The following is a 25,755-nucleotide window of genomic DNA, read 5'->3' as shown; positions in this document are numbered from 1 at the left end:
CTTTGTTGTAAACCATGAGTTGCCATGGAGAGAAGCTGGATAGAGTTCAGCCAAAATATATTGTTGAAAGAGCAAATCTGACATTTTGAGAAGAGCCCAGGTGAAAGGCAACATTCTTGTTCTATTGTCCACAGTAAACCCAGTACAATGTAGCTTACTGTATGCACTACAGCAGTACCTTTTAGTTACCCAGTCAATGAATTCCATGTTTGAAAGAATACCTTGTATGCTGTCTTGTGACATTTTTCATATATTTTGATTAGCCTCCACAGGATTGAGGGTTGAGAATGTCAAAGAAAAGGCTGCGCCATATTCTCAAAGGCGCTATCGTAAACATGCTTTTGGCCAATAATATGATATGGGTTAGAGTATTTCAAACAAACAGATTTCACACACTTTTCATTATTTTCAATCAGTATGTCAGTGTTGAAATTCTGATAGAGTAAAAGATGTGCAATATGAACATGTGAAGATAAGTAATGTACACTTCAGTACACTGCACACAGAACCTGTAAATTTAGATGTAAAATTTTATAACTTTAGAGTAGGCCTATACTGAACTACCCAATGCTTCATTATTTCAGAGTTTTGTAAAGGGATAATGATACAGTCCCACATTATTTTTTCTACTTAGATCAGACTGGCTTTAACCTGAAAAAAAGGAAGGAGAAACATTAACATGTACAGGGCTATTTTGTCTCTGTGGTGGTAACATCATGCAGAACGGGGTTTTTCATCACCATGCCAACTTGGGTCCATACAACATGGCCCACATGCTCACATTTTTAGACAGACTATGCACCACCACAGCAAAAGACCAAAGGGTTACAGAGCAGATGAGATACATTGTCATCTGTTAGAATGTATCTTGACACAGATCTGCTGTGGTCCAAAACTAGTTTCACCAGCATCCACAATTTTCATTCTAATACCTCCCACCATATCCTAGTGAGGAGTTATTTTTGGCATGGTGGTGGAAAGTTTAAGATCTCCAGCCATATGTCAGAACACCCCTCATTCAAATTGTGGAAGAGGCCTGCCACCAGACTGATGCAGGACCTGTGCAAGGATTGGTTTGTCATTCAGTGAGATTCTTCCCTTATAAGAGAGGACATAGCCTGTCATGTGGACAAAGTGCTATGATCCAGCTAGGCAGAGATGAAGTTGTTACAACTCATGCTTTTGTTACAAATGTTTTTGTTGTGTTTATGTACTACATTGTATTTAGAATATGTTCTGATTCAGTGCAAAATTCAACCCTTGGAAATGCTTGAATTTTTTGACTCATTTTACAAAATATAAATGTATGAATGTGCAATACTGGTCTTCTGTGTTGTTTCTTTAATATATTCATATACTTCTTTAATATATTCATACACAATATCCATTAAAAAACAAACCCAGACTTTGTCATTAGAAAAGCAGAATTCTTAACTGCTTTAGAGCACAGCAGTGTGTAACTGGTTCAAACAGAATCAGATCATATCAACCCTGTGTGTGCTATACGGTGACAAAATGTATTGTGTAGTTTTGAATGATGTGTTTCATTTTGCCAAAGAGCTGAGGTGCTCTTGTTTGTATGAATTGTGTGTTAATGTTTTGACAAAATTAGCCCTGTTTTCAAAATCAATCTTAGGGAATCATAAAAAACTTTGATGTATCTCAAAGTCACATTATGTATGGACATGAACAGGTAAAACGTGTGTACATTCTATGTTACAGGGAACTGCATAATAAATAGATAGACAGGAAAAGAGAAAAAGAAAGAGAGAAAGAAAGAAATGCTTTTGCCCAGTGAGTTTAATGGTTATAAATGGAGTATTCTCTCTCACTGATAAAACCACATCATTGCTGAGGGATTCCAGCCTGTTATGGAAGACGAGGGAGCTCTGAAGCCGCCCACTGTCACTATGATTCTCCATCTATCTAGCTCATGTCTGTGTGCGCCTGCTTTAAATTACTGCTTCAGTATACGTGAAGGGCAGAGTGGAATAGAAGGCCTCTTCTCCTCAGCAGTGAGCAGCAAGATCAGGTCCTCTAGCCAACAAAACACAGAGATCTGCATGCTGACACCATCCAAGGTGGAATCAACCAAAAAAGAAGGTTTGAGTGAGTGTGATTTTTCTTTCCTGTTTGGCCTGTGTAATGACACTTTCAAAGACTGATGAATTTGGTGGTGGGGCAGCACTAGGAAAAACATCTGAGATGTGATTAAAAATCAAGTTGATGAGGTACAATGACAAATGCTAGTTAACGACATTCATTTACTTGTTGAAATGATTTATGGTCACCTAACAAACACTAAATTCATATTAATGATAAAATATTGCATCTAACCCATGCCTTTATTTCTTTAATACAGTAGGGAAAAAAGATTGGTAAGTGAAAATAAAAGCCCAGTACAGTGAACTGGTGCAGGGATGCTGGTGGCATCTAAAATCTATTAGTGGCAGTAAGGCAGTGACTGGCTACCCCTCATACAGCCTTGTGCTCATCTCGATGGCAGGCCATGGCAGCTCAGAAATTCTGATGTTATAAATGTAAAACAAATATTCCAATGAAGTGGCAAGACCCAAAACACCACAATCCACTATGACTTTACTTGGTTTCATGATTGTGTAGTCACTCTGTTATACTTGTTTTCAGGTGTAGAAATGTACCTACCTAGCCTGATAATTAAAGCTTCCATTTACTGGAGCTTAAACGCAGTTAAATCAGTCTGTCTCGCCCATACCAGCTCCCCACTTCAGAAAGTTCCAAACCAGCTTCAAGGTGCCTACAGGACAAGTTCCACCCATACACGCCTAGCCATGCCCATACAGGACAAGCTCCAAACCTACATCATTAACACTGAGAGTATGCATTGTAAACATACATAGTGTAATATACATGATAATGGATGCTGTCTAATAACACTTTAGTTTCCTTGTTCGGGATGCTTGGACTTTACTGCGTTGCATCAAAAATAAGGAATGGTGAGGTAATACATCTGCAGTGTATAATACAACAGTTAACACAGAAACATTAATAAGCACAGGATATGGGTCTGCACAACACTGCATTCATTTCAAAATTTTATTTTAAAAAAATGTATAAAACAATGTGTATAAAACAATGTTGTTATTTCCCTGTATCTATTTTGGTCAGGATTATACATTGTAAAATGTATTAAAATATTATTTTCCATTAGCCAGATTGCATAGCACCATGTGAAACTGTACATGTGTTCTGTACATCCTGGTTCATAATGACTGGTGTAGAGTACTTACAGTGTTCCCGCCCTCACACCCACGGGCATTCTCTGTCTCCCTCTCATTCACACACTGACAGAGCTGATCTGATTCATACTTTCTCTCACTCTCCTTCTTCGGTATGTAGAAATGCACACACAAGGAAACACATAGCTTTGCATTTCTTTCTGCGTAGCGCTTGAAACTGATGACTGCAGTGTAGTGTATGCCTTTGTCCTTGCAAATATCTCCTCTGCACCGCTTTCTCCTCTGAGCTCCTTCACTCTGCTCTCACTATCAGTTCACCCTCATCTTTTCCCATTTCTCAGCCTGCTCGCTGCATCTACTGACCTCTCTCTTTCTTGCTCTTGGTCTCTCACTCTTTCTCAATGTCCAGCTCTCTCTCACACTCTCTCCATCTTTCTCTCTCTCTCTCTTTCTTTCTCTCTCTCTCTCTCTCTCTCTCTCTCTCTCTCTCTCTCTCTCTCTCTCTCTCTCTCAGTGCTTGGCAGTGCACTCCTACTCTTTGAGTTATAGGCTGGAATTATAAAGTAGCTTCATTTGAGACTTTACTCCAAGTGAAAACCCCATTCATAAATGATACCAGATAAGAGCTATGGTGCAAAGTCACACACACCAGAGCAAGACTTGAAATGCACATCAACATTTCCACATGCTCAGCTGCGCAGACACACTGCATATGAAGACGGGACACACTGCAGAAGCTAAGAGGATCAGAACACCTGAGAGCCAGCTCCGGTCCTGACTGCCTGGACTGCAGTACAGCTTGGTGATTTCCCCACTCAAATGCATCTGATTCGACTCAACAGTTAATTACAAAATTCAGTTGATGTTTAAGGTATACCCGAACTTCCTCACACACGGAAGAGTACACACACACACACACACACACAAACACACACACACACACAGAAGGAGTAGTGAGATGTAGCAGTGTCAGAGCTCTCTCTCCCAGCTCAGCACTTTAAAAGATTAATTACGGTCAGAGTGGATGGACCCCTTTCAAATCAGTGCATTGAGAAACAAGCAGACACGGCAGCTCTTAAAGATATTCACACACACAAGCACACATGAGCACAAACACACAAATATCACACTGTTAAGTACCTGAAAGCCACATTATGTATGGGTAAGAGTAGGTAAAAACAGGGAGAGTGTATGTGTGTGTGTGTGTGTGTGTGTGTGTGTGTGTGTGTGTGTGTGGGTATGCACGTGTGTTTGCACTCCATGTTTCAGAGAATTAATAGATAGATAGATAGATAGATAGATAGATAGATAGATAGATAGATAGATAGATAGATAGATAGATAGATAGATAGATAGATAGATAGATAGATAGATAGATAGATAGATAGATAGATAGATAGATAGATAGATAAATAGATAAAATGTGTGAGCAAGAAAGAGAGAAATGCTTTTGCCCAGTGAGTTTAATGGTTATAAATGGAGTATTCTCTCTCACTGATAAAACCACACCATTGCTGAGGGATTCCAGCCTGTTATGGAAGACGAGGGAGCTCTGAAGCCGCCCACTGTCACTATGATTCTCCATCTATCTAGCTCATGTCTGTGTGCGCCTGCTTTAAATTACTGCTTCAGTATACGTGAAGGGCAGAGTGGAATAGAAGGCCTCTTCTCCTCAGCAGTGAGCAGCAAGATCAGGTCCTCTAGCCAACAAAACACAGAGATCTGCATACTGACACCATCCAAGCCAAAAACGAAAAGAAAAAAAGATTATAATAACAAATACAACTATCATAATATCGTTCCTGTTCTATGAAGGCAGTGAGATTTGTACTCCTGCGTCACTGTAGTTTGGAATGCCAGCTTTCTGCAAGTGAAGGTTTGAGTGAGTGTGATCACTATTTCCTGTTTGGTCTGTGTAATGGCACTTTTTCACACACTGATGATTTTGTTGGTGGGGCAGCACTGGGAAAAGCATCCGAGACTAGTTAAAGCACTAGTTAAAGATATTCATTTACTTGTTGAAATGATTTATGGTCACCTAACAATCACTAAATTCATATTAATGATAAAATATTGCATCTAACCCATGCCTTTATTTCTTTAATACAGTAGGGAAAAAAGATTGGTAAGTGAAAATAAAAGCCCAGTACAGTGAACTGGTGCAGGGATGCTGGTGGCATCTGAAATCTATTAGTGGCAGTAAGGCAGTGACTGGCTACCCCTCATACAGCCTTGTGCTCATCTCGATGACAGGCCATGGCAGCTCAGAAATTCTGATGTTATAAATGTAAAACAAATATTCCAATGAAGTGGCAAGACCCAAAACACCACAATCCACTATGACTTTACTTGATTTCATGATTGTGTAGTCACTCTGTTACACTTGTTTTCAGGTGTAGAAATGTACCTACCTAGCCTGATAATGAAAGCTTCCATTTACTGGAGCTTAAAGGCAGTTAAATCAGTCTGTCTCGCCCATACCAGCTCCCCACTTCAGAAAGTGCCAAACCAACTTCAAGGTCCCTACAGGACAAGTTCCACCCATACATGCCTAGCCATGCCCATACAGGACAAGCTCCAAACCTACATCATTAACACTGAGAGTATGCATTGTAGACATACATAGTGTAATATACATGATAATGGATGCTGTCTAATAACACTTTAGTTTCCTTGTTCGGGATGCTTGGACTTTACTGCAGTGCATCAAAAATAAGGAATGATGGGCTAATACATCTGCAGTGTTAACACAGAACAAGTAAGATTCACAAGACACAGAACACACAAGAAGCAGAACACCTGGCTATACACCCAAACGAGCACACACACACACACACACACACACACACACACACACACACACACATTAACATGCACAACTGCATTATTTGACTAAATTATGTTTATGCTTGAGGGTAATAAGAATAAACCAACACACAACTCAGGAAAGCAGATCTTCTGTTGGGAAAAACTGGAATCATGGTTGATACACCAGGGCTAACCATCACTTTTTCCTGCACTGGGCACTGTCTGCTGTTTTTCTTCCAACATGGCCTGCTCAGAAATCCCTACTGCAGGAGTTCCCAGGCAGGCTGTCTGGCAGTTGATTCAGGCTGTTAAACTGACTGGTGTTGGCCATCTTCACTTCTTTATTCCAATCTCAGGTGAGCCACTTTTCCTTCTCCATGTTTCTATTACTGCCTCCATCCATGCTCACTCCACCTCTGCTCCTCCACCTCCTTATCTTCATTCTTCTTCACTTCTCCATTGCTTCTGCAGTGGGTTTTCTATCTCACTGTCTTTTCCTTTTCCTCTTTCATTCCCCCCCCCTCTGTCCAGCATGCTGCAGTGTCGTTTCATGAGTTGCTTACTCTCCTCCTCCTTCTCTTCTCCAGCACACATACACACAAGCAATATATAATCTTTGAAGCTAAGATTAATGGCCTAAATTACAGTATAGGGGTGGGTCGGTGCAGGGATGCTGAAATGCTACTGATCTGCTTTAGGAAGAACATTCTGAGCATTGAGGTCTATGGTGTTACTTCCACAAGTTTCCCTCCCATCTCTATCTCTTTCACTCTCACACTCCTCTTTCTGATCAGTTCATAGTACTCTTTTGAAGAAGTCTACTGGGAGAGCACCTGAGAAAAAAAGAATCAGAGAGGAAGACAGAAAGAGCTTGTGCGCATACCCTAGCTCATACTGTATAATACCTCCTAGCCCGTAATGTTCACTGTGACGCATTCACATTACCTTTCCTCTGACTCCTACATTCTGCTCTCTATCTTCAGCAAGGGATGTCCGGCTATGCAGAGGGAAGCACTAGCTGCTCAGAAACGCAGCTCAAGTTCGAGGTGTTTTTTCCCTCCTGTCCGGTATTATATTTGCTTCTCAAACCACAGTCGATGAACTGAAGGTGTGGTCTGCCTGGGAAAATTACTGGCTAACCGTTGTAATTGATCATATTCTTATTCGCAATCTAACGTGGTTCTCAAACCACAGTCGATGAACTGAAGGTGTGGTCTGCCTGGGAAAATTACTGGCTAACCGTTGTAATTGATCATATTCTTATTCGCAATCTAACGTGGTTACTATACCTGCAATTTTTCGCTGTCAATACCAGTGTCTCTCGTGCGGTTATAGTCGCGAGAGAGGACTGTCATTTTCATGATCATTTTAGCAGTAGTACAAATCTTATGGGAGAAAGGTTGCGGCTATGGTTCTATCCGGCATCACACAGTTACCTGTTGTGAAATGTTTGTATTTCTCTTATGATAAAAATTAATATGGACATTTCTTTCCTAAAATGTGGATTGTGAACGACTCGTCCTATTTTCCCGATTTTAGCCGGCGGTCCGAGCGGTGTATACTCGAAGGAAAACTGTTTCATTATATGAGTATGTAACCCCTAGGAAAACGGGGTCGTGTATCGGAGAGCAAGACAGGAGTAACATAGTGCGTCGCGTGGTGTTCGTATGCAATTAATAGGGAAGGTTCGGTTTAGGAACATGCTTTTGATAGGTGCGTTTTGACAACGGTTTGCCTAATAAGAAATACAGCGCAGGCAATTTCACACTGATTACAGCCTGTAATAGTCACGGTTAAAATGAAGCGGGATCTTGAGACTGCGCGAGGGCTTTATGACCGCTGACTAGACACCAGGTATGCCCCGATGAATTGTCGTCGGGTTTGCAAGAGAGGGCTGCAGGTCTAACGAACTCTTTCACCGGTACGCTGGAGGGAAGCCAGCAGCTGAAGCGTACACTGCGACTGTCGATTCAAGCGCAGCCGATGCTGTTCTTTTCTCGCCGGCGTATTGGCCTTGTGTCTGGCCCGATAAGCACTGTCACTGCTGCCGCAGTACGCCACAGAGAAAGGCGGGAAGCGCAAGAGGTGCCGCACACCTCGAAGATGCTTGCTACAGCGTCAGTGCACAACTATCAGTTCAAGAAGCGAATCTGTGATATCGGAAACGGAGCATATCAAATAATGCTGCATCCGCGAGCTGAATAAGCCGCGTTCCCTAAACGAGGAGGGAGTAGTGATGCCGGTAAGAAAGGAGCCTTCTCGCCCCATGTCCCCTGGCTCATTTTCGTACTATATTTAGAGCTTGGTAGATGGTGTTAGAGGAGGGGGAAGTACAGAGGTGCGTGCACTGTCCCATAAATAGGTCTCATTCGAAAATACATCTTGTCGCAAATGCACAACGAAACGTAATTAAATATGTATCTACGATTATGTCGTTGAAGGGAACATAAAACCACTGATGTAGAAATGACACTATCATTTTATTATATGCATGCCAGAAATGAAAATTATTTTATGAAATTCTAGAATTACAGAAATGTGGTTTTCCTTGCATACACAATCTAAGAAAACGTATATTACGCGTTGCAAATTGATGGTTGCCTTTTCTCAGCTTGTCCCCTAGGAAGCCCTTCCAACGCAGGTTGGTACGGAATAAACCAAATCTCGCCAAAGAAGTGAGAAGTGATACCCTTCTGTGCCCAACAGAGGCGCGACACACTTTTCATGTGCAAAGACCCCAGAGCTCTGACGCGCAAGGTTATTTTGGGCGCCAATGTTCACCATTCACTGGTACTAAATGTTTACAAACACCTGCAGGGAAGACAGCCCCAAACAGAGGGAATAAGCTGTTTTTAACGCAGGCAACACAAACTCGGCAAAAGAACAGAATCAGGCATGTAAGCGCACTCCACGTTTTCAGTCTCAGTGAACAGTGTAATAAACCTCTATAAAAAACACTACTGGGAAAAAAGATCATCGTTGAGAACATTCAGTTTGGGTTGAGAATTAGACGGGCTTGCATTTAAGCAATGGTGTACGCTGTAAACTGCTGTAAGCATTAACAACTGATTATTTGAAACCATTCTTCCAATAATTTCGCTCAAACTTAACACATTCCAAGAAACGTTGTTTTCAGCACTGGACAGCTACGCCCTCGTAGTCCAGTTTCGTCATACGCAGTCTGTAGCAAAGGGATTTCCACGGACAGAACGAATGAGGTACTTTACAGCGCAGCAGTTTTGGTTAACCCCCTCCAGCGTTATTCCTCCAAGGGAACTCCCTCCCATTGTAACCACGCTACAAGGTATTTCTTGGAAACTGTCAACAGACGATGATTTCTGACGCAAAAAGATTTACCGCTTTAAATACAAATTTCACAGGCGCATAAATTAGTGATTTGGTGAACATTAAGGTCTGACATGAATTAGGTCTCACATGGTCTTTTTGCCTCTAAGAAGAATTTGATAATGATGTATAGCGATTTATTTGAACTTCAGGCTGTTGCCAAGGAACTCTGCGAGTGCGTTTCTGAAGTTCATTCAGTGTTTGTTCATCCTTGGGGAATGGGTTTTTGTACGCGAACGGCTGTACCGCCACGGGTTGCTGATTGTCCACCGGCACTAACGTGATGGTGAGCTGTAATAAGGGTTATATGTGTATAACGTAAAAATAACAAACGAAAAATGAATGTCTTAAATTCAGGATAGATTTGACAAATAAGCGACCAAACCATAAGATTCTTGGTTAGATACTACCTGGACCACCTGAACAATATGAAACATTTTATACCAATCTTTACATTTCCGCGTAAGACCACAGCTCGAGCATATCAACCGGCGAAAATCCTAAGTAAAAAAAAAAAAAAAAAACTTAAAAAAAAAACCAAGCAAAAAACAGCGTGCACGTAGATAAGTGCTTTTTTGCTGGTATTAGTAATGAATCCCCATCCTTCGTCCCATTGTCGGTGAGAGGGGCCCTGGAGAGTAGCATCCATTTGATTTATGGGCAGCTACGAGCAAGCAGCTCTTAATGAAATGCACTGCGTCTCAGAGTGGCCGTGAGGTCAAGGAAGCAAAGGAGCAAAGAGGCTTCCGACCGCCGGCACAGTCGCAGTGTGGGGATTCGGGGTGGAGAGGAACTCGCAACTGATGCATGGTGGGGGGAATTATAAAGATAATACGAAACGTCGCTCAGTGAAAACTAGCACGTGAGCAGGTGGCTACGGTGCTGCGGTGAAACAGACAACTACCAAGGGCCGGCACTTACAGAATGCAGCGCGCACGCGTTGAAACAAAACATATAAATGACTAACAGACTTATAAACTTACATATAGTTCCTTCCTCTCAAACTCAAACTCACAACCTCTTTTTAGGTCCCCATCCAACCCCCCCCCCCCCCCCCCCATTGAACTGTTACACGGCTCGTGCGCGCTGCAGCAGAAATCAGCGCCAGTCAGCTAGTACGAGACGCCGCAGTGTTACGCTATAGCACAGGGGGAGAGAGAGAGAAAGGGAAAGAGGGCGAGAAGCGGGGGCTTGAGGATGCAAGCGATCATTAGTATCGCAACATGATGCTCTGCCCTCATACCGTAGCCCGCTAATAAACTAGTACACGTGCCGCCCTGAGTGAGATAGTCCTACAGTGCTACAGGTTCCGAATACTTTTGAATGCAGCTTGAAAAATAACCACAGCGAAAACTGCTCACATAGCAAAGGATCAAGAGAAAGGTGACGGATAAAATATAATTCTGCTGTGTCCGAGCCGTCCCACTAGCGGCTGGACGGTCGCTTTAAACCTTAACGCACATGGACTGAACGATTAGAAAAAAATAAGAATGAGTGAGACAAAAGTGATTTTTCCAATGGTCATTTTGGACTTTATGAGTAACTCAGTGAAAAGCAATGTTCAGATCCTCCAGATAAACATAGTCTGTAAACTGATCAATATGCTGTTTTCATCCACACTAGTCTGCAAAACAAACAAACAAACAAACAAAAAAAACCCACAACTTAATCCACAAGAACCAAACTCACAGGAAGGTTTTATTTCTTTCAGTGGCTATAAATAGAAACGAAATATAAAATATACAAAGAGTAAGAAAGAAAATAGAAAGGGAGGGAGAGAAAAATAGAGACAGAACAAGAAAAAAGAGGGAAGGAGCTCGGAAGAGACAACTAATAGAACCACTAACTATATGCTACAACTGAAAAGTTGTTATCAGAAGATTTAAAACACACGTGATTTAATATTTAAAAACACATCTAAAACTGATCTGCAGCTGAAATGAGTGTGCACTTGAGTGTGCAAGAAACCAAGCGGAGTGCCTTTCTCCTGGCCAGTAAGGGCCCTCCTGGTGAGCCGAGCTAAGAAGGAGATACTAGCGCTGGTGCTGAGTAAGCATGAGAGACCCAGGATGGCCCCCACCACAGCCACTCCAGCTGTACACCAGAGTATGCTGAGCCCTGGAGAGACCTTGCACTCCCAGCTTTACTGGGATGACACGCATAGCCTCGTACAGATCAAAGTCATGCATGTCCTAACTCTTAGCCTGCGTGTGAAAGAGAGAGAGAGAGAGAGACAGACAGAGGGCGCTCCAAATGATCTTTGGCACCCTTTTTTTAAAGCACATTCTGACTCCACGTTGCTCCAGTTTGGTGATCAAGTGTTCCACCCTGTCAAAGAGCTCATCTCAGTGGAGTACTTACATCCCATGCCTGAAGAAGCAGGAGAGGAGTGAAGATCTTACTCACTCCCTGCCCAGGAGCACCAGTAGTTCAAGCTGCAGTGAGCACCAGCTTGCCCAGCCTGCATCTACACAGCCTCTATGTCTTGTGTAAGAAGTCTGGTAGATGACTCCTGTGGCTTTTAGACTCTGGTCATTAGACGACACAGCTGAAAGTTTGGCAAAGCACTCCAATGCATTTTCACACAGATGTAATTTAATACAGTGATCAGTGAGGGTAACAAGGACACATAGTGCGATTGATGTGAAGCACCAAAGCTGTTTCAGTGCCTTCTTGTAGACAATTTTATTTTAACTCTAAATGTGAATGAGTTACAATCCAGGTCTATGAGGTGCTTCGCAAGTACGTGTTGAGTAAGCAGACACAAATGCACTGTTCTTGCACTGATGAGCACCCTGCTGTGTTTAGGATTTGTATGACCACCTGCTGTTGTCAAGACCACCCGCTTCTGCCTCCTTTAATAATTGGTGCATGTATGTTCATTAACTATAACACAAGTATAATTGTTAGAGTGTTTTTTCCTGGTCAGTTTTTTAAGTAAAACATTTACAAATGCTTTCTCTGTCAGGATTTCACTTGCACAACTGGGTTATGTTTTACTAACTACCAAACATTCGGAAATAGTTCATGAACTAATATGTTTATGCATAAATGTGAGGGTACAACAAATACCTAAAGTCTATTCACAACAGGTTATTAGTTCATTTAATAAGGTGCCAAAATCGAATGAAGTCTTGTAGACCTGAGTCAGGTGAAAATTCACATCTTCTAGAGACTTATTTCAAATATTCAAAACTGAAAACCATTCAGGATGAGTCCATAAATCAGAAAGCTGTGGAAACCTGGTTCGGGGGGGCGGCACGGTAGAGAGAGAGAGAGAGAGAGAGAAAGAGAGATAGAGAGAGTGAAAGAGAGAGAGAGATAAGAGAACAATAGTACAAGAGAAAGCACAAGAGGCCAGATCATGCGCTAATCAAGATCGAATGATGCAAGTGGTGAAAACGGCAGAGTTGAGCGAGTGAGCAAGAGTGCTCCAGTTCTCTCTGCAAAAAAAAAAAGATGATTTAATGAAGCGTGGGAAAGTGCCAGTGGGGGTGGTGTGAATGCTGCAGGCATGAAACATTAACGGGCAAATAACGCGTAAAAAGGGGGAGATCACCTGGAGTGATGAGAGGACAGAGTATTGAACAAAGTGTTGGACAGAGCGAGAAGCCAAGAAGTATTAGGCTCCTGAAGTCTATAAAATTAATAACCTATCATGATAAAATCTGACTTCTCACATATGGACCATGACATTAAATCTGGGATGAGTAAACTTGTAGCTCCTTGCCTACAGTTGTCATCAACTGAGTGGTGAATGTTTAGAATGTTTTTTGAATCCCTGAGACATGCTGGTGCACTCACCCTGGCATACTTGGAGGAGTACGGATCCTCAAAGAGTGCCCAGATGCGGGGTTGCCAAACACTCCAACAGCTGGGCTTACGCCCATCTTCTTGCAGGCACAGTCGCTTCAAGTCCCCATCAGCACCACCCGTCAGTGCTGGGTCTTCCTCTGGTGGATCCGGTTCGGGGGTCTCGAAGCTGTCCAGCGCTTCCTCGGCATCCCGGTGCTGTCGGTAGTTCATCCAACAGCATGCCTCCACATCCGTCTCATCAATGCCCCAGAAAGCGAGCTCCTCTTCGAAGAGTGGACCGCAAACGTCACCGGGACAGTGCAGCTTCCCCGTGCGATAATAGTTCAGAATAAAAGCAAATGTGTTGGGGTGGCGATCAAAGAAGAATTCGTCTGATTTGGGGTCATAATCAAAGTTACTGAAGGCGTCTGGTTCAGTGAGCCAGGACAGACGTGTCCCAGGCAGGGTCTTGAGTGTGCTGCGGTACGTTTCATGTCGAATCCCCCCGCAGTTGATCACTATTTTCTCGCTGTCTGATGGACAAGTCATGTCGGCACTGTAACATGCTTTGTTGGACGACTTGTTCCCACCCTTGCGCCCTTTGAAAGAGGAGACACACACGGAACTGAGCATAGAGGATCGGGGGGAGGGGGAGGTATAGAGAGATAGGATGGAAAGGGGAGGGGGGAGGAGGAGCCTGCAAAGAGAGCGGGAGAGAAGGGGGGTGGGATGAGAGAAGAGGAGAGATTTGTTAAAAGGGATGCTTAGAACTACCCTTCAACATAGCAAGTTAAAGCTACTTGTCTATATCCCATCTAGCGATGATGCTGGTGTAATCAGTCTGCAGCATGGAAACTGTCTCACTAACAGCATCCTCATACTAACCGGATATTCTGGTTGTACGGAGGGAGAATTTTCAAGGGACTATGCAACAACGAGGAACTACAGGTGCTTCACATGCAGATGATGTGGTAGAGTAGCAAACAGATCACAGTGAGGGCAGAGCGTTTGAGGATGCTAGCGCTGAAACAAGTTTGCAAGTTTGATGATTGTTTTCCAAACAGGTGTATTCCATATAAGTACCTCGCAAGATGATGACCGGTAGGTGAAAATACCTGTTATCTTGAAATATAGAAAAGTAGAGTTTTAATGCATTTATACTACAAAGATTGACAGCCACTTGGGAGCGGGGCAGTCTCTTGTGTACAGTAGCCGAGGCTTGTCTGAGACACGTTGAACATTACACAACAAATGGAATGGCTTATGGGGCTCTGCTGTGGTCCACTGCTTTAGCTTTCATGCCCTAGTCCTCTATTACCATATGGGCCCAGCACCAACAATGAGGAGGGAGGAGGGATAGCACAAGAGAAAGGGAATGAGGGAGGGAGAGAGAAAGGGAGAGGGTTTGTGGGAGAAGACAGGAGGAGAAAGCTAAAGGCAGAACGATTATTTGCTGAGGTTCACAAAACGGTGAGAGAAGACTGCAGAGCATTAACTCTCCCTCTCTCCTCTTTTCTCAGTGCAGCACTGAAATGTTACGCAGTCCATTCAGAACAGTTTTGTGTATGATGTTAACCCTGTTATGCTGGTACAGAGTTGCAGACCAAGGTACATCAAAGAGTTTCTGTATGAATGTCTTTAAGAGGTCATAAAAAAGAAAAATTATATTCTTAGTAAATCCTAACTGCTATAACAATATGCCCCATCACACAGCACAAGCAGCCACATAGCCACTCAGCGCAGCGTGATGTGGTGAGATGAGGACAGGCAGTGGAGAACTGAATTTTTTTTTTCTTGCTGCAGTAAAACAAAGAATGACTCTCTTTCCTCATCCATAGTTCTTCTGTCCGAAGGTTTGAGGAGCTTCAGGAAGCTTCCACCTCGGCACTCTCTCAGATAATCCTTACCTCACATCCCTTACTCCCACTTTCAGATTCCACCTAAAACACTCAGATTATAGTGGAGAGTCAGAATTCTCTCTAATCTCTCCTGCTCTCCTTCCCACTCTCCTTGTTACTTACATTGACTCTTTCTAACATAGGATTGCTCCTCCATGCTAATCACCACTCCACCTGTTTATAGCTGTCTTCCACACTGATCTGTCTGACTCTGTCAATCGAAAAACGTGAATAAAACATAGTGGTCTTTGAGCGTTGTCTCTTTCTCTCTATGCAATCTCTTTGTCTCCCATGTATGTATATATATATATATATATATATATATATATATATATATATATATATATTTAGCAATACGACTGTCATTAGCTTGGTTTCTCCTTTCTTAACCCTCATCACGATTCATTCGTTTCTCTTTCTCTTTACCACTAGGGCCCAGAGCACTTGCTTTATTAAGCACCCACAAACTGTCACAGGACCTTGGAAAGAAAACCTTAGTATGAAGATGATGTGCATAAAGAAAGGTATGAAGTTTTTTTGTATGTAGGTTAAGTAGGAGACAGTAGCATTTCAGTGGAGCGAATGTGGAATACGTCAGCAAAAAAGACGGCTTAGGAGTATCGTCACTTTTTAATTAAAAATATTGGTCTAATTTAAAAAACAACCCACCAGTTATGTCTACAGCAGTCCCCTAGTTATGCCAGCGGAAAATTATTTCCCTTTCGCACGTTACAGGAAGAAACAGAAATTTAGCGGGAAAATGAAGATAACGAAATATGCAGCAACTGACGTTGAAGGATTAAATATCGAAGTATATTCAAGACACCTACAATGCTTTCCACAATACTTAATTCCTTCCAGAAAATGAAGCACTGTAGGTGTCTGGGCAGACGTATGCCACATAACAGTTTATCCGAATATCGCTAGTTGGTCTAAACAGTAGACAGCAGCGTGATTAGGACGTCTAAATGCGCACGATTTGTGCAGCCTGAATAAGAGGTATGATTAGGCTATGTAGCCTGTAGTGTACCAGTGGAAAACGAAACGAAAACAATTTCACTACAGGAAGACAACAGAAATGTTTTTATTAGCCATGCTAGATTAGCGCCAAGATACAGTTGATACATATTGGCTTGCAATAATCAGTTTTTTTCTATGAATTCATCATTTATTTAATTAAACGTTTATTGTTTGTTTTGCTTAGTTTAAGATACATGAAACAGCGGCAGCACAAGAACCGATAGTAGAATAAACCATCTTCAATAGTGCAGTATAGGAATGTAGAGAATTAAAATGTAGACTAGTATGTTAAACAATGGCGAACACACACACACACACAGACACACATACAGAGAGAGAGAGAGAGAGAGAGAGAGAGAGAGCGCAGTAGATAAAAAACGATAGAATTATGGTAGAACATGTAAACAAGGGAGGGAGAAAGGGCCAACCTCGTACAAAAGAGGACGGAAAGAGCGGGTGGCGATAGATTATTAGGTGTGCTGACTGAGCGAAAACAACCCACTAAAAAAGGAAATCGCTGTTAAGTGTGTGTGTGTGTGTGTGTGTGTGTGTGTGTGTGTGTGTGTGTGTGTGTGCGCGCGCGCGTGGGAGTACTCCAAGTGCAAGTGTGCTTGATCTTAAAGGCGGGTGGGGTTGGAAAGGATGGACGTGCCTGTAGAGGACAGGAACACTCCAGCTGAGAAAGAACACGCCAGAAAGGAGGTAGATGAACACGAGGACGAGGACGTAACTACTAGGCAGAAAACAAGGGATGAAAGAGGATGGAAGAACGAAGAAAAGATGCTCTCAAGAGAGTTCGCAAGGGCAGCCTGCGTTTTCCCACTTTGCCTTTCTGCCTTCACGCTCTTTGACGAGCCAATGTGCAGTAGCGTTGCCATATAAAACCCGACCCCCACGCCGTGGTGCAGTGCTTGTTTTCCTGATTTTCTACCATGTTCCCCACTGCAGTTTGCGCTTAGTGGCGCTAAAGGGCCACCTAGAGGCCTAATTAGGCAACTACACACCCCCAAATACTGCAGTCCCCCCCCTTCTGCTCTTTCCGCTTCAGTATGGAGGGATTACGATAACTACCGGTCCTTCTGTTGATTTTAAGATCAACGTCTGCCCTCATGAGGCTTTAGGTATGTGTGTGTAAGATGCACATTTCTGAACTTCATAACATTAATATAAATGATGAGGTCTGAATGAGATGATGGTTGACGTATCCGCTGCAAACTTCCTTTTTGCCCCATCTCTATTCTATGTACCACAATACTGTCGGCTAAGATGCTAGAATTAAACACCTATCTAGAAAAACAAGGAAACAAGAAAAATGCCACTAAGACCAATATATAAAGACACATCTTGAAGGCCATCAGCAGGATTTTCACCTCTGATCTGAAGCAAATCAAGGCTCTGACTGTTAGCCACAGGATCGGTCCAATCAGAAAAACATATCTTATACAGCAGAAACAAAAAGTGTGGGTTTGTGTGTATATGAGAGAGAGAGAGAGAGAGAGAGAGAGAGATGTAAAATGGTAGGGAAGTAGAAAGATAGAAACGAGGACTTGTCTCGCAACAACAGCATGAGACCTTTTTGACTACAACCCTGTATCTAGAACTAAGATCATTCTTAAGATACCTCCCTTCGCTCCCTCAACCTCATCTCTCGTTAAAACCTAATTAATAAAAGTGCCCTCTCCGGTTAATTACAATCTCTTTATAGTTTCCCATTAAGCACTTAGGGAATGAAACCGGAGAGAGAAGTAGAGAGATGGGATATAACTGTGTTAAGCCAAATCACATCTGAATGTGATGGAAACTATTCTTAGCTGAAGAATATAGGGAGGAAGTGGTGTTGGTGGTGAGGGGAGGGGCATAACAGAGGAGGAAAAGAAGGAAGGGACAGTGGGGGGGGCTACCTGGGGGTGAAAGGTCAACCTGCTAGAAGTTGGGTCACATCATATCAAGAGGTGGTCTCAAGGAAATTTGTCACAATACAGAACAGAAAGAGGGGATAGAATCTTCTGTTTATATAAGAGAGAGAGAGAGAGAGAGAGAGAGAAAGGAGAATGATGAGAATGATAATTAGTAAGAAAGGAGAACCAAGCTGATTATAGCCATATTGCTAAAGTGAAACATAAGAGAATACATATACACTGAGACAAAGAGCTCATGCAGGAAAAAAGAGACAATGTTCAAAGACCACTGTGTTTTATTCATTTGTTTAGACTGACAGGGGTAGACAGATCAGGACAAAAGACAGACAAACGAGAGAAAAGGGAATAGAGAAATAAAGAGTGGTGACTAGCATGGAGGAGAGATGTTAGAGTCACTGTGAACAACAAAGAGTGAAAGAGAGAACCAGAAATTGAGAGATTAGAAGGAATTCTGACTCATCTGTCATCTATGTGTTTATACAGAATCTGAAATCTGAAGTAACTCACAGGAGTCATTCTGTTTTCTGAACATTCAGAAAACAATGAAATTGCAACTAACCCTACCATCGATGCCCTGTCAAATGAAAAATCACTGAGAAGCAAGACAAATGGAATACACACAATCCTTATTTGCGGTGGGTGGTAAATACTGAAGTATATAAAAGAAGAGCACAGGTGCAGCAGGAGGGAATGGGAGTCGAAGTTTGTAGGGTGCAGTGCAGGATGAACAAACAGAAGGACAGCTATGAGGACAGGTTTGGAAGGGAATTTTAAACGAATCATGTTAGCAGTACAGGTCTAACTCTACTGTCGTATCGTACTTCTGCTGTGTGAGCACATTCAGACTTGAGTGGTACATAGCCTGCTGTGCTTGAAAATCTACAGTATTATGTCACACTACTTTTTGTTTCTATTTCTAAATTATATGCAGAGTGAAGCCTGGCACGGGTGCACTGAAGGAACATACTTGTTGAGTCTTTTGATTGTATATATTTCCCCAACCACTTGTAAACAAAATCACGACACGAACACGCACATTCACATCACAAACACCTATTAAGTACTTACTCGCTTTGGGTCTGGCTCGGTTCGTGTGTACGCAGTGTGCGTGTCAATGAGCGCACACACATTAACACACGAACGGAATTATAACGTGGGATTTTTGATATTTTTTTAACTGAAGGCACTCTTCCCGGTGTCAAGTCCGTCTCATCCACCTGAAGCCCTGCTTCCTGGATGATGTTAGATATTTTCACTAAATGCTGCAGCTCACGGCGTGACTTTTCTGTGCTGGAGTACGCTACCCTCCCGCGCCCGTTCCTACCAATGCCGCCGCGCTTCTGAAATTTGACACATTTCTGTGTGCTATAAAACTCTACTCCAGGTTTTCTCATTAATAAATTAGCTTTGTCAAATATTTAATAGTACTACGTTCAGCTGTATATTTTCTTTTGTAATTATTAAAGATTCCCTGCAATTAATTCAAAGGAGAGTGAGAACAACGTTTTCTTCCCTGAACAGTACAGCCCAATCCGACCAAGCACAAGGAACCGCAGGGAATCACCTCTCCCTCCCTTTCTATAGCACGCACTCACGTCTACTACTGTATCGCTTTCTTTTCAGTCTTCCTTCCTTCTCAGTCTTCACCTGTTTCCGTGGTCCCAAATGACGGTCAGTGTTAAAATAATAAAATCTGCCTAAACGGATCAAACACCCAGGCAAATACGACAGAGTGTATGTAGAATTGATGTAGGCGAATCCTTGACATCTAACAGAACCGTCCGTTCGTCTCTCCTTTTTTGCTGTCGATGCGTTTTAAGTAAATTTGTATTTTCGTGCAAGGTAGTCCTTAGCATATTCTAGTGGTCACTCTGATCTCTCTCTCTCTCTCTCTCTCTCTCTCTCTCTCTCTCTCTCGCTTGCTCTCTCTCTCTCTCTCTCTCTCTCTCTCTCTCTCTCTCTCTCTCTCTCTCTCTCTCTCTCTCTCTCACACCCGTTCTGTACATGGAAAGGTGGCAGCCGGTGCCCCCCCCCCCCCGGGCCCCACCCTGTGTCACTTAACCATCTATGCACCAGGACCTGAGTACTGCATTATCATGTAACGCAAAAGCTAGCTATCCCGCCTATTTTTCTTATTGTGCAAGTAACTTATTAGACCACTAAGAGACGGACTATGATTCTGAACGACAGTGAAATTAAAAAAGACAATAATTGCCAAAACAATGTTATTTTTTCTAAGTATAATGGGTTTAGAAATTGCTCCAGACAGGTTTTATCCTCATTACAATAAGAAGTTATAAAACATGGCAGCCTGAATTAAGATCTCTGACCGATTTTTTAACCAAGGTAATGTGGAACTGGGTCTGTCCTAGTGCGGCGTTAGAAGAGAAGACATGGTCGGTGCAATAGGTAGCCTATACAGGAATAACTACAGTGTAGAGGTTGACTGCAAATAATTCAGGCATTGAGAAGTTCGTTTCGAATACAAATCAACCATGACATTCTTATGGCATGAAATCATCGTGATGTGCCGACGTTGGATTTATTGCCTTTATTGTCCAGGTTTGGCGTGCGCGACTGATCACTTGACCCACCAAGTAGTCACTGCAGAATTCCGAACCACCTTGGCTTGTTGGAGTAGCGTGAATTACCACCTAGACGGAAAATCTGCCCAGCTGCCTTTCGACGAGAGCTTTACGTCCTAGTGTGGCTTCTCCCAACGGTTAGGTGTTCCCAGTGCTCGTAATTCAGTGCGAAGACGTGACCCTGCCTGAGAATTCCCATCTTTGTCGCCCTCTCACCCACATCCGCGCACACACGTGTTTCCTTCACTTTTACTGATTATTCATTATTCACCGAAAACTGCAATATATACAAAACACTAGGTTTAGCCGAGGCCATAGCTACTCTCAATGTTTATATCACATACGATGCCTGAATTATTTGTCATTAAGAATTTACCTGCATAAAGGGGTACTGGGATGGTTTCTGTTAGTAGGCCTACATATCTTTAGAGAGTGTTCAATTGTCCAAACTATTAGCATACACTTCCTTTTAAAACAATTACATTTCTTTGTATGGCTCTAAATCTTTTTCTGTGCTCTCTACCCTGTCTGTTTGGCACATTGCCATGAGAGTCCCAGAGTGAGGAGAGCCAGGGCACCAGAGAGCAGGTGGGCGAAAGAGCTTGAAGAACAGGGCCAGGAGAAACTCACACAGATTTAAAGGCTAATTTGTAAGATGCTGCCAAATGCACACTATTTTCTTTGCACTATTGCCCTCCCCGTCTCGTGCTCTGACTGTCTTCGATTGCACTATGCAGATCAGCAGCAATGTCTTGTGTGTACACTCCTGTCCTCTTCAGCTGTACCCGTGTGAAGTCCACTGCCTGTTCAGCAAGATTACTCCATGTGCACAGGTACATACACTCTTCACATCTTGCCTCTCTGCACATATTGCAGTTCTCCAACAATTCCTTGCATACCACCCTAAAACACATGGAGCATTACAATTTTTCCATTTACAGTCACCCTGCTCTCTTTAACTCACATACAACTTTTAGCAATAGACGTTTTATTAAGTCTACAGAAAAAAGCAATATTGAGAATGTGATATCACATTTAAATCTAATCCACTAAAAAAATCAATATTAACCAGTTCTGCTACTCTATGGCCTCTTTGATTTTTTTTTTCTCCTCACACCAGCACCATCCTCTTGTTTCCATAGCTCTGGTTCTCCGTGACATACATTTTTGGTACCTCCAGAATATGCTGCTGTAAGCCTTTTCCACCTGCCTCTCTGCCTTTTTCCCAGTCGGGGGCAGGGGCAGGGGCAGCTGTGGAGAATGTTGGTGGAGGGTTGGGTACAGTAAAACTATCCATATATTGACTAGTTCTACCCCCATGGGTTAAGGGCACTGATGGGCGGGGTAACTGCAGCTGTGTGGCCACAATAGGTGGGGCCTTGTGAGTGGGAAGGCGACTGAGAGCACCGCTCATGGTCAGGGTTCCCTGAATGGGAGGGACATCCAATGCAGAAGGAGGAGACAATTCAGACCTGAAACAGAAATTAATGTGCTTAAGGCACAGAAAGTAACAACTTGGAGATATATGACATATAAAAGGGAAATATAAAAGGGTCTGAATGATGAGCATGAGGGGGTGGTTATAGTTCACTAATTTACAGTTACATATCTGAGACATTGAAGAGCTGCTGACTTGCTGTATTTCATGTCCATCAGTTTCCTGCTTCATCACCATAGCTTCCATTCATTAGCACAAACAGCTTTGTCAATATAGAAATATTTTGGAGTTTGTGGGCCCACTGAGACCAGTGATTCATACTCCAGCATGGTGGAAAAACCTCTCCACAGACCCTATACTCATACTTACCAAGGGCTATCACTCTAACCCTCTAAAACCCAGGAAGAGTGATTTAAGTGCCCTTTAAACAAAGTGCTTCCAGAAGATTCAGTGACCCTATGTCCTTCTTCTTTGTCAGAGGAGTAGAAGCTCATCACACTGAGCAATTACACATAACCACACTTTACTGAGGTATTTCTCAGACTAGCACCTGAGAGGCCATAGCAGTGCACTCAGATTATGAGTGCACTGCACTTCTTTATGTAACGTGCCCAGATCCGCACATTAGTGCCAATGCCATTGCTGGATCAGGGAAGACACCTGAGACAAGAAGTGCTATGGTGCACAAGGAGCATGACTGAGAAACATTGCTTTACTCACAGACGTCTACAGGCCATTGTGTTTGAGTGTTAGGATTACAGCTGCTGCTGTTGTCCAGAGGCAAACATTTGAAGGTCAACAGCATTAGCTTGCCTGTTTCATTTAAATGCATGATCTAATTCTACAGTAGGCACACAGGTAGCTCAAGATGGGTAAAATCATCTGGAGGAAAAATTGTTCAGCATTGATCCATTCCTTTAATGGAGACAGCATATAAAAGATGAAATAACATATACTGCACATAATCAACTGATTAGCTCAATCCAATTCAAGTTTATTTCTAGCTCTTTTTACAACATGTTTTCTTGCTTTTAATTATTATGATTTGCAATAACAGATTTTCACACTTTTCAACACAAATCCAACAATTTTTAACTTGTAAACAAGATACATCGTTGTTTTCATATTTATGATCAATTATGCAAAGGATTTTAACTAATATAAATAACTGCAACTAGGACACCAAATGTGATGAATAAGCAACCACAAAAGGGCTAATTCAGCTCCCATAGCTGCTGCTATACTGCCCTCTGGTGGTGATGTGTCATTACCTGCAGAAATTCCTGTAGTCTGACTGAGCTGTGCTGAGCATTGGCTCTTTGGGCAGAAGGGCCAGGGCAGGAGGGACAGCTAGCTGTCCATATAGTGCCTGATTGAAAAGTTGTTTTTTTTTAAAGAAAGAAAAGCAGCATAACATGAGTCCCACTCTCAGTCCTTGAGCTCCAATAGACAAAAATTCCATGATTGCTGAGAGCTACATAATCTTTGGCTTAGTAGCGCTCCATTAAGATGCTTTGCATGAATTATCATTATTTAGCATTAATGCATTCACTTCCAATCTCACTGCCATGCTAATGTACTCTGCTGTTTTCTTCCTTCTCACCTCATAATCTCCTCTTGCTTATCTGCCCATTTAGTGCACACGTCCTTGCTTTGATCCAACCAACCTTAACTCTCAGTTCCCTGCAACCATCACACTGCTCACTGAGACTTTAAAGAACCCACTCCTCCAACCCTCAATTAATCTATTTCCATATTTACCCTTAAAAGGGTAAAAAAAAAAAAGTGTTGCTCAGAATGAGTTTGAAGCCAGTATTTAAGTACATAGTCAAATAGTTTTTTTTTAAACCCTGCTGCCCAAAGTTAATTTTATTTTTAATTTAAGGTTAATTTTGATTTATTTAAAAAATACCTGTGTATGTATTGCTACCATATTGTTACCAGCTGTTTCATAGTAATTTCGTGGTTTTCTTTTTCCCTTAGCTTTTAAACAAATAATTTGAAAATGTGTTTTAAACACCTGAAGGGGTGATTGCTGCCATGACAACCAGGGTACAAAATGTGTGTGGTGTATTATTAATTACGACGGTAGCATCTTTGATTATTTTTTATAGAAGAATTAAAAGATCACAACAGGTATTTTAAGCTTTTATAAACCATTAAAGAATATGTGCATTTATTATAGGCATTCTGAAAAGGCTCCTAAACATTTGATGGCAGGTGTACATACAAAAAAAATTATTTTTTATGTTTACATTTTCTGTTTTATTTATTTATTTAGTGTTGAAGAAAATAAACAGTGCTGTCTGGATTCACCATATTTCTATTAGCATTAAAGTTATAATATGGAGGTACTCTTACCAGCAGAGTTTTATAGTGGCCCACGAGGGGCTCGTGGGGTTGTGACTGGACCTTGTAGTGATCCTGCATTTCACTGATTGGCGCAGAGACAACCCTGACTGATTTATGGTCTTGAAGCTGCAGCAGGACATACACAAACACATATATGTATACACACACACACAACAAGAATAATCCTTAAAATAATTAACATATGTTGTTTGTTTCACTTATGCACTCTTGCGCGCACACACCTCACCTTCTGAACCAATTCTTTTAGGAAGTTTGTTTGCCAGTGGGGAGAGGCTTTAGAATACACAACACCGCTCAGCTGTCCATTGGTGCGTTTACAATCATGTTCACTGCTGGAGGTGGAAGTGTAGCGCCGAGTCCCAGGGCCCCGGACCTTCTGCTTGGGAAGAGGAGGAAGAAGGGTATTCTAGAGCACAGAACAGAGGAAAGGTAAGAAAGCCCAACAGTTATTCTGTCCAGTCAATCAGAAAAGATCTACTACCTCCCTCATTCACAGATCATTAGATTTAAAAACTGGGAACAACAAATACTGTCCAACATGGCAGGTCCCAAATACTAAGTCTTTTCAGGAGGAATATTTTAAACCAGATATTTGCTGAGCATCAACTCCAGGGGGTGAAACTCTAAAATTGGTTTATAGGCATGCACATAAAGTGGCACTGTAACAGCAAGGTAGTCATTCTAAACAACGCAGCGTGTGTTCGGCACCATGTGGCAGCCTCTTCTCATATGTAGTGAATAACATGGTTTGTTGCATTTTTAAATTGTACGCTTTCTAATTAGCATGAAAATGTAGAAAATGGCTCCGTAGGTGCGTAAGTCATTAGATTTCGTAATTTCTTTTAACAATTTGGCATTTGATTTATTTTCGAACCAGTGTACTGGAGTAACAAAAATTGTACGCAACGTTAATTGGGACTGCAAATTATATTCAAAATATCTAAAGCTGTATCTATTTACACAATAAAATAAAGCTTAATTTATGACACACCTTACTGCTGTTGGTATGAAAACGAAGAGCCGGCGTGTATGCATGTCTAACATCCGTACTGGTTTCACAGAGGATTTGCCTGTTTTTACACAGACGGTCCATCGGCACAGAAGTAAAAGTACAAACGCTCCTCAAACAGAAACAGAAAGGACCACGGATTGCTGGAATAAAATGTCCAGAATGTATTAGAGTTATGTAGCTACGTAAATGGAGAACATCGCACCTCGTTCTACAGCAGTCAGGTTTACAGTTTGATGTCGCTATAGAAACCAAGCGTTAGCTAGGCGCCCGGAAACCTCGGAGTACAGTCAGGGATCAGTTCCTAGAATATCTTACGTGGTAGGTAAATGGTTTTCAACTGAGAT

The 25,755-nt window shown here is 42.2% G+C and overlaps 2 protein-coding genes across 7 annotated transcripts in view; both read right to left on the bottom strand.

The window, feature by feature from the left end:
* kcnc3a (potassium voltage-gated channel, Shaw-related subfamily, member 3a) overlaps window positions 1-19,877 on the bottom strand; it is a 63,391-nt gene extending 43,514 nt beyond the window's left edge. For all 5 annotated transcript variants that reach the window (XR_004776799.2, XR_004776798.2, XM_081711238.1 and 2 more), the window contains exons 1-2: window positions 19,072-19,877; window positions 13,176-13,863 (exon numbers count right to left, since the gene is read on the bottom strand). Coding sequence is in view for 3 of the 5 variants with exons in the window: in XM_081711238.1 (XP_081567364.1) it covers window positions 13,176-13,863; window positions 19,072-19,397 (1,014 nt within the window). In the remaining 2 variants the exon portion in view is untranslated. The remainder of the gene's footprint in view (window positions 1-13,175; window positions 13,864-19,071) is intronic.
* A 1,682-nt stretch (window positions 19,878-21,559) lies between these two features.
* Window positions 21,560-25,746, bottom strand: saxo3 (stabilizer of axonemal microtubules 3). 2 transcript variants are annotated; one of them, XM_026998032.3, is made up of 5 exons: window positions 25,391-25,746; window positions 24,626-24,775; window positions 24,388-24,504; window positions 23,298-23,395; window positions 21,560-22,060 (listed from the first exon to the last, which is right to left on the bottom strand). In XM_026998032.3, exons 1-5 carry the CDS (start codon window positions 25,490-25,492, stop codon window positions 21,700-21,702), a joined length of 828 nt encoding a protein of 275 aa, XP_026853833.2. In that variant the 5' UTR covers window positions 25,493-25,746; the 3' UTR covers window positions 21,560-21,699. The 2 variants fall into 2 exon arrangements, with proteins under 2 accessions (XP_026853833.2, XP_026853832.2); XM_026998031.3 differs by having other exon boundaries at window positions 24,626-24,805; window positions 25,391-25,731.
* Window positions 25,747-25,755: the final 9 nt, after the last annotated feature.

The sequence above is a fragment of the Electrophorus electricus genome, chromosome 3, assembly GCF_041902795.1.
Source record: "Electrophorus electricus isolate QZ-2024a chromosome 3, ASM4190279v1, whole genome shotgun sequence".
Classification (NCBI taxonomy): Eukaryota; Metazoa; Chordata; class Actinopteri; order Gymnotiformes; family Gymnotidae; genus Electrophorus; species Electrophorus electricus.
The sequence above is the reverse complement of the archived record's forward strand: the minus strand, read 5'-3'. Positions and strand labels throughout refer to the sequence as shown.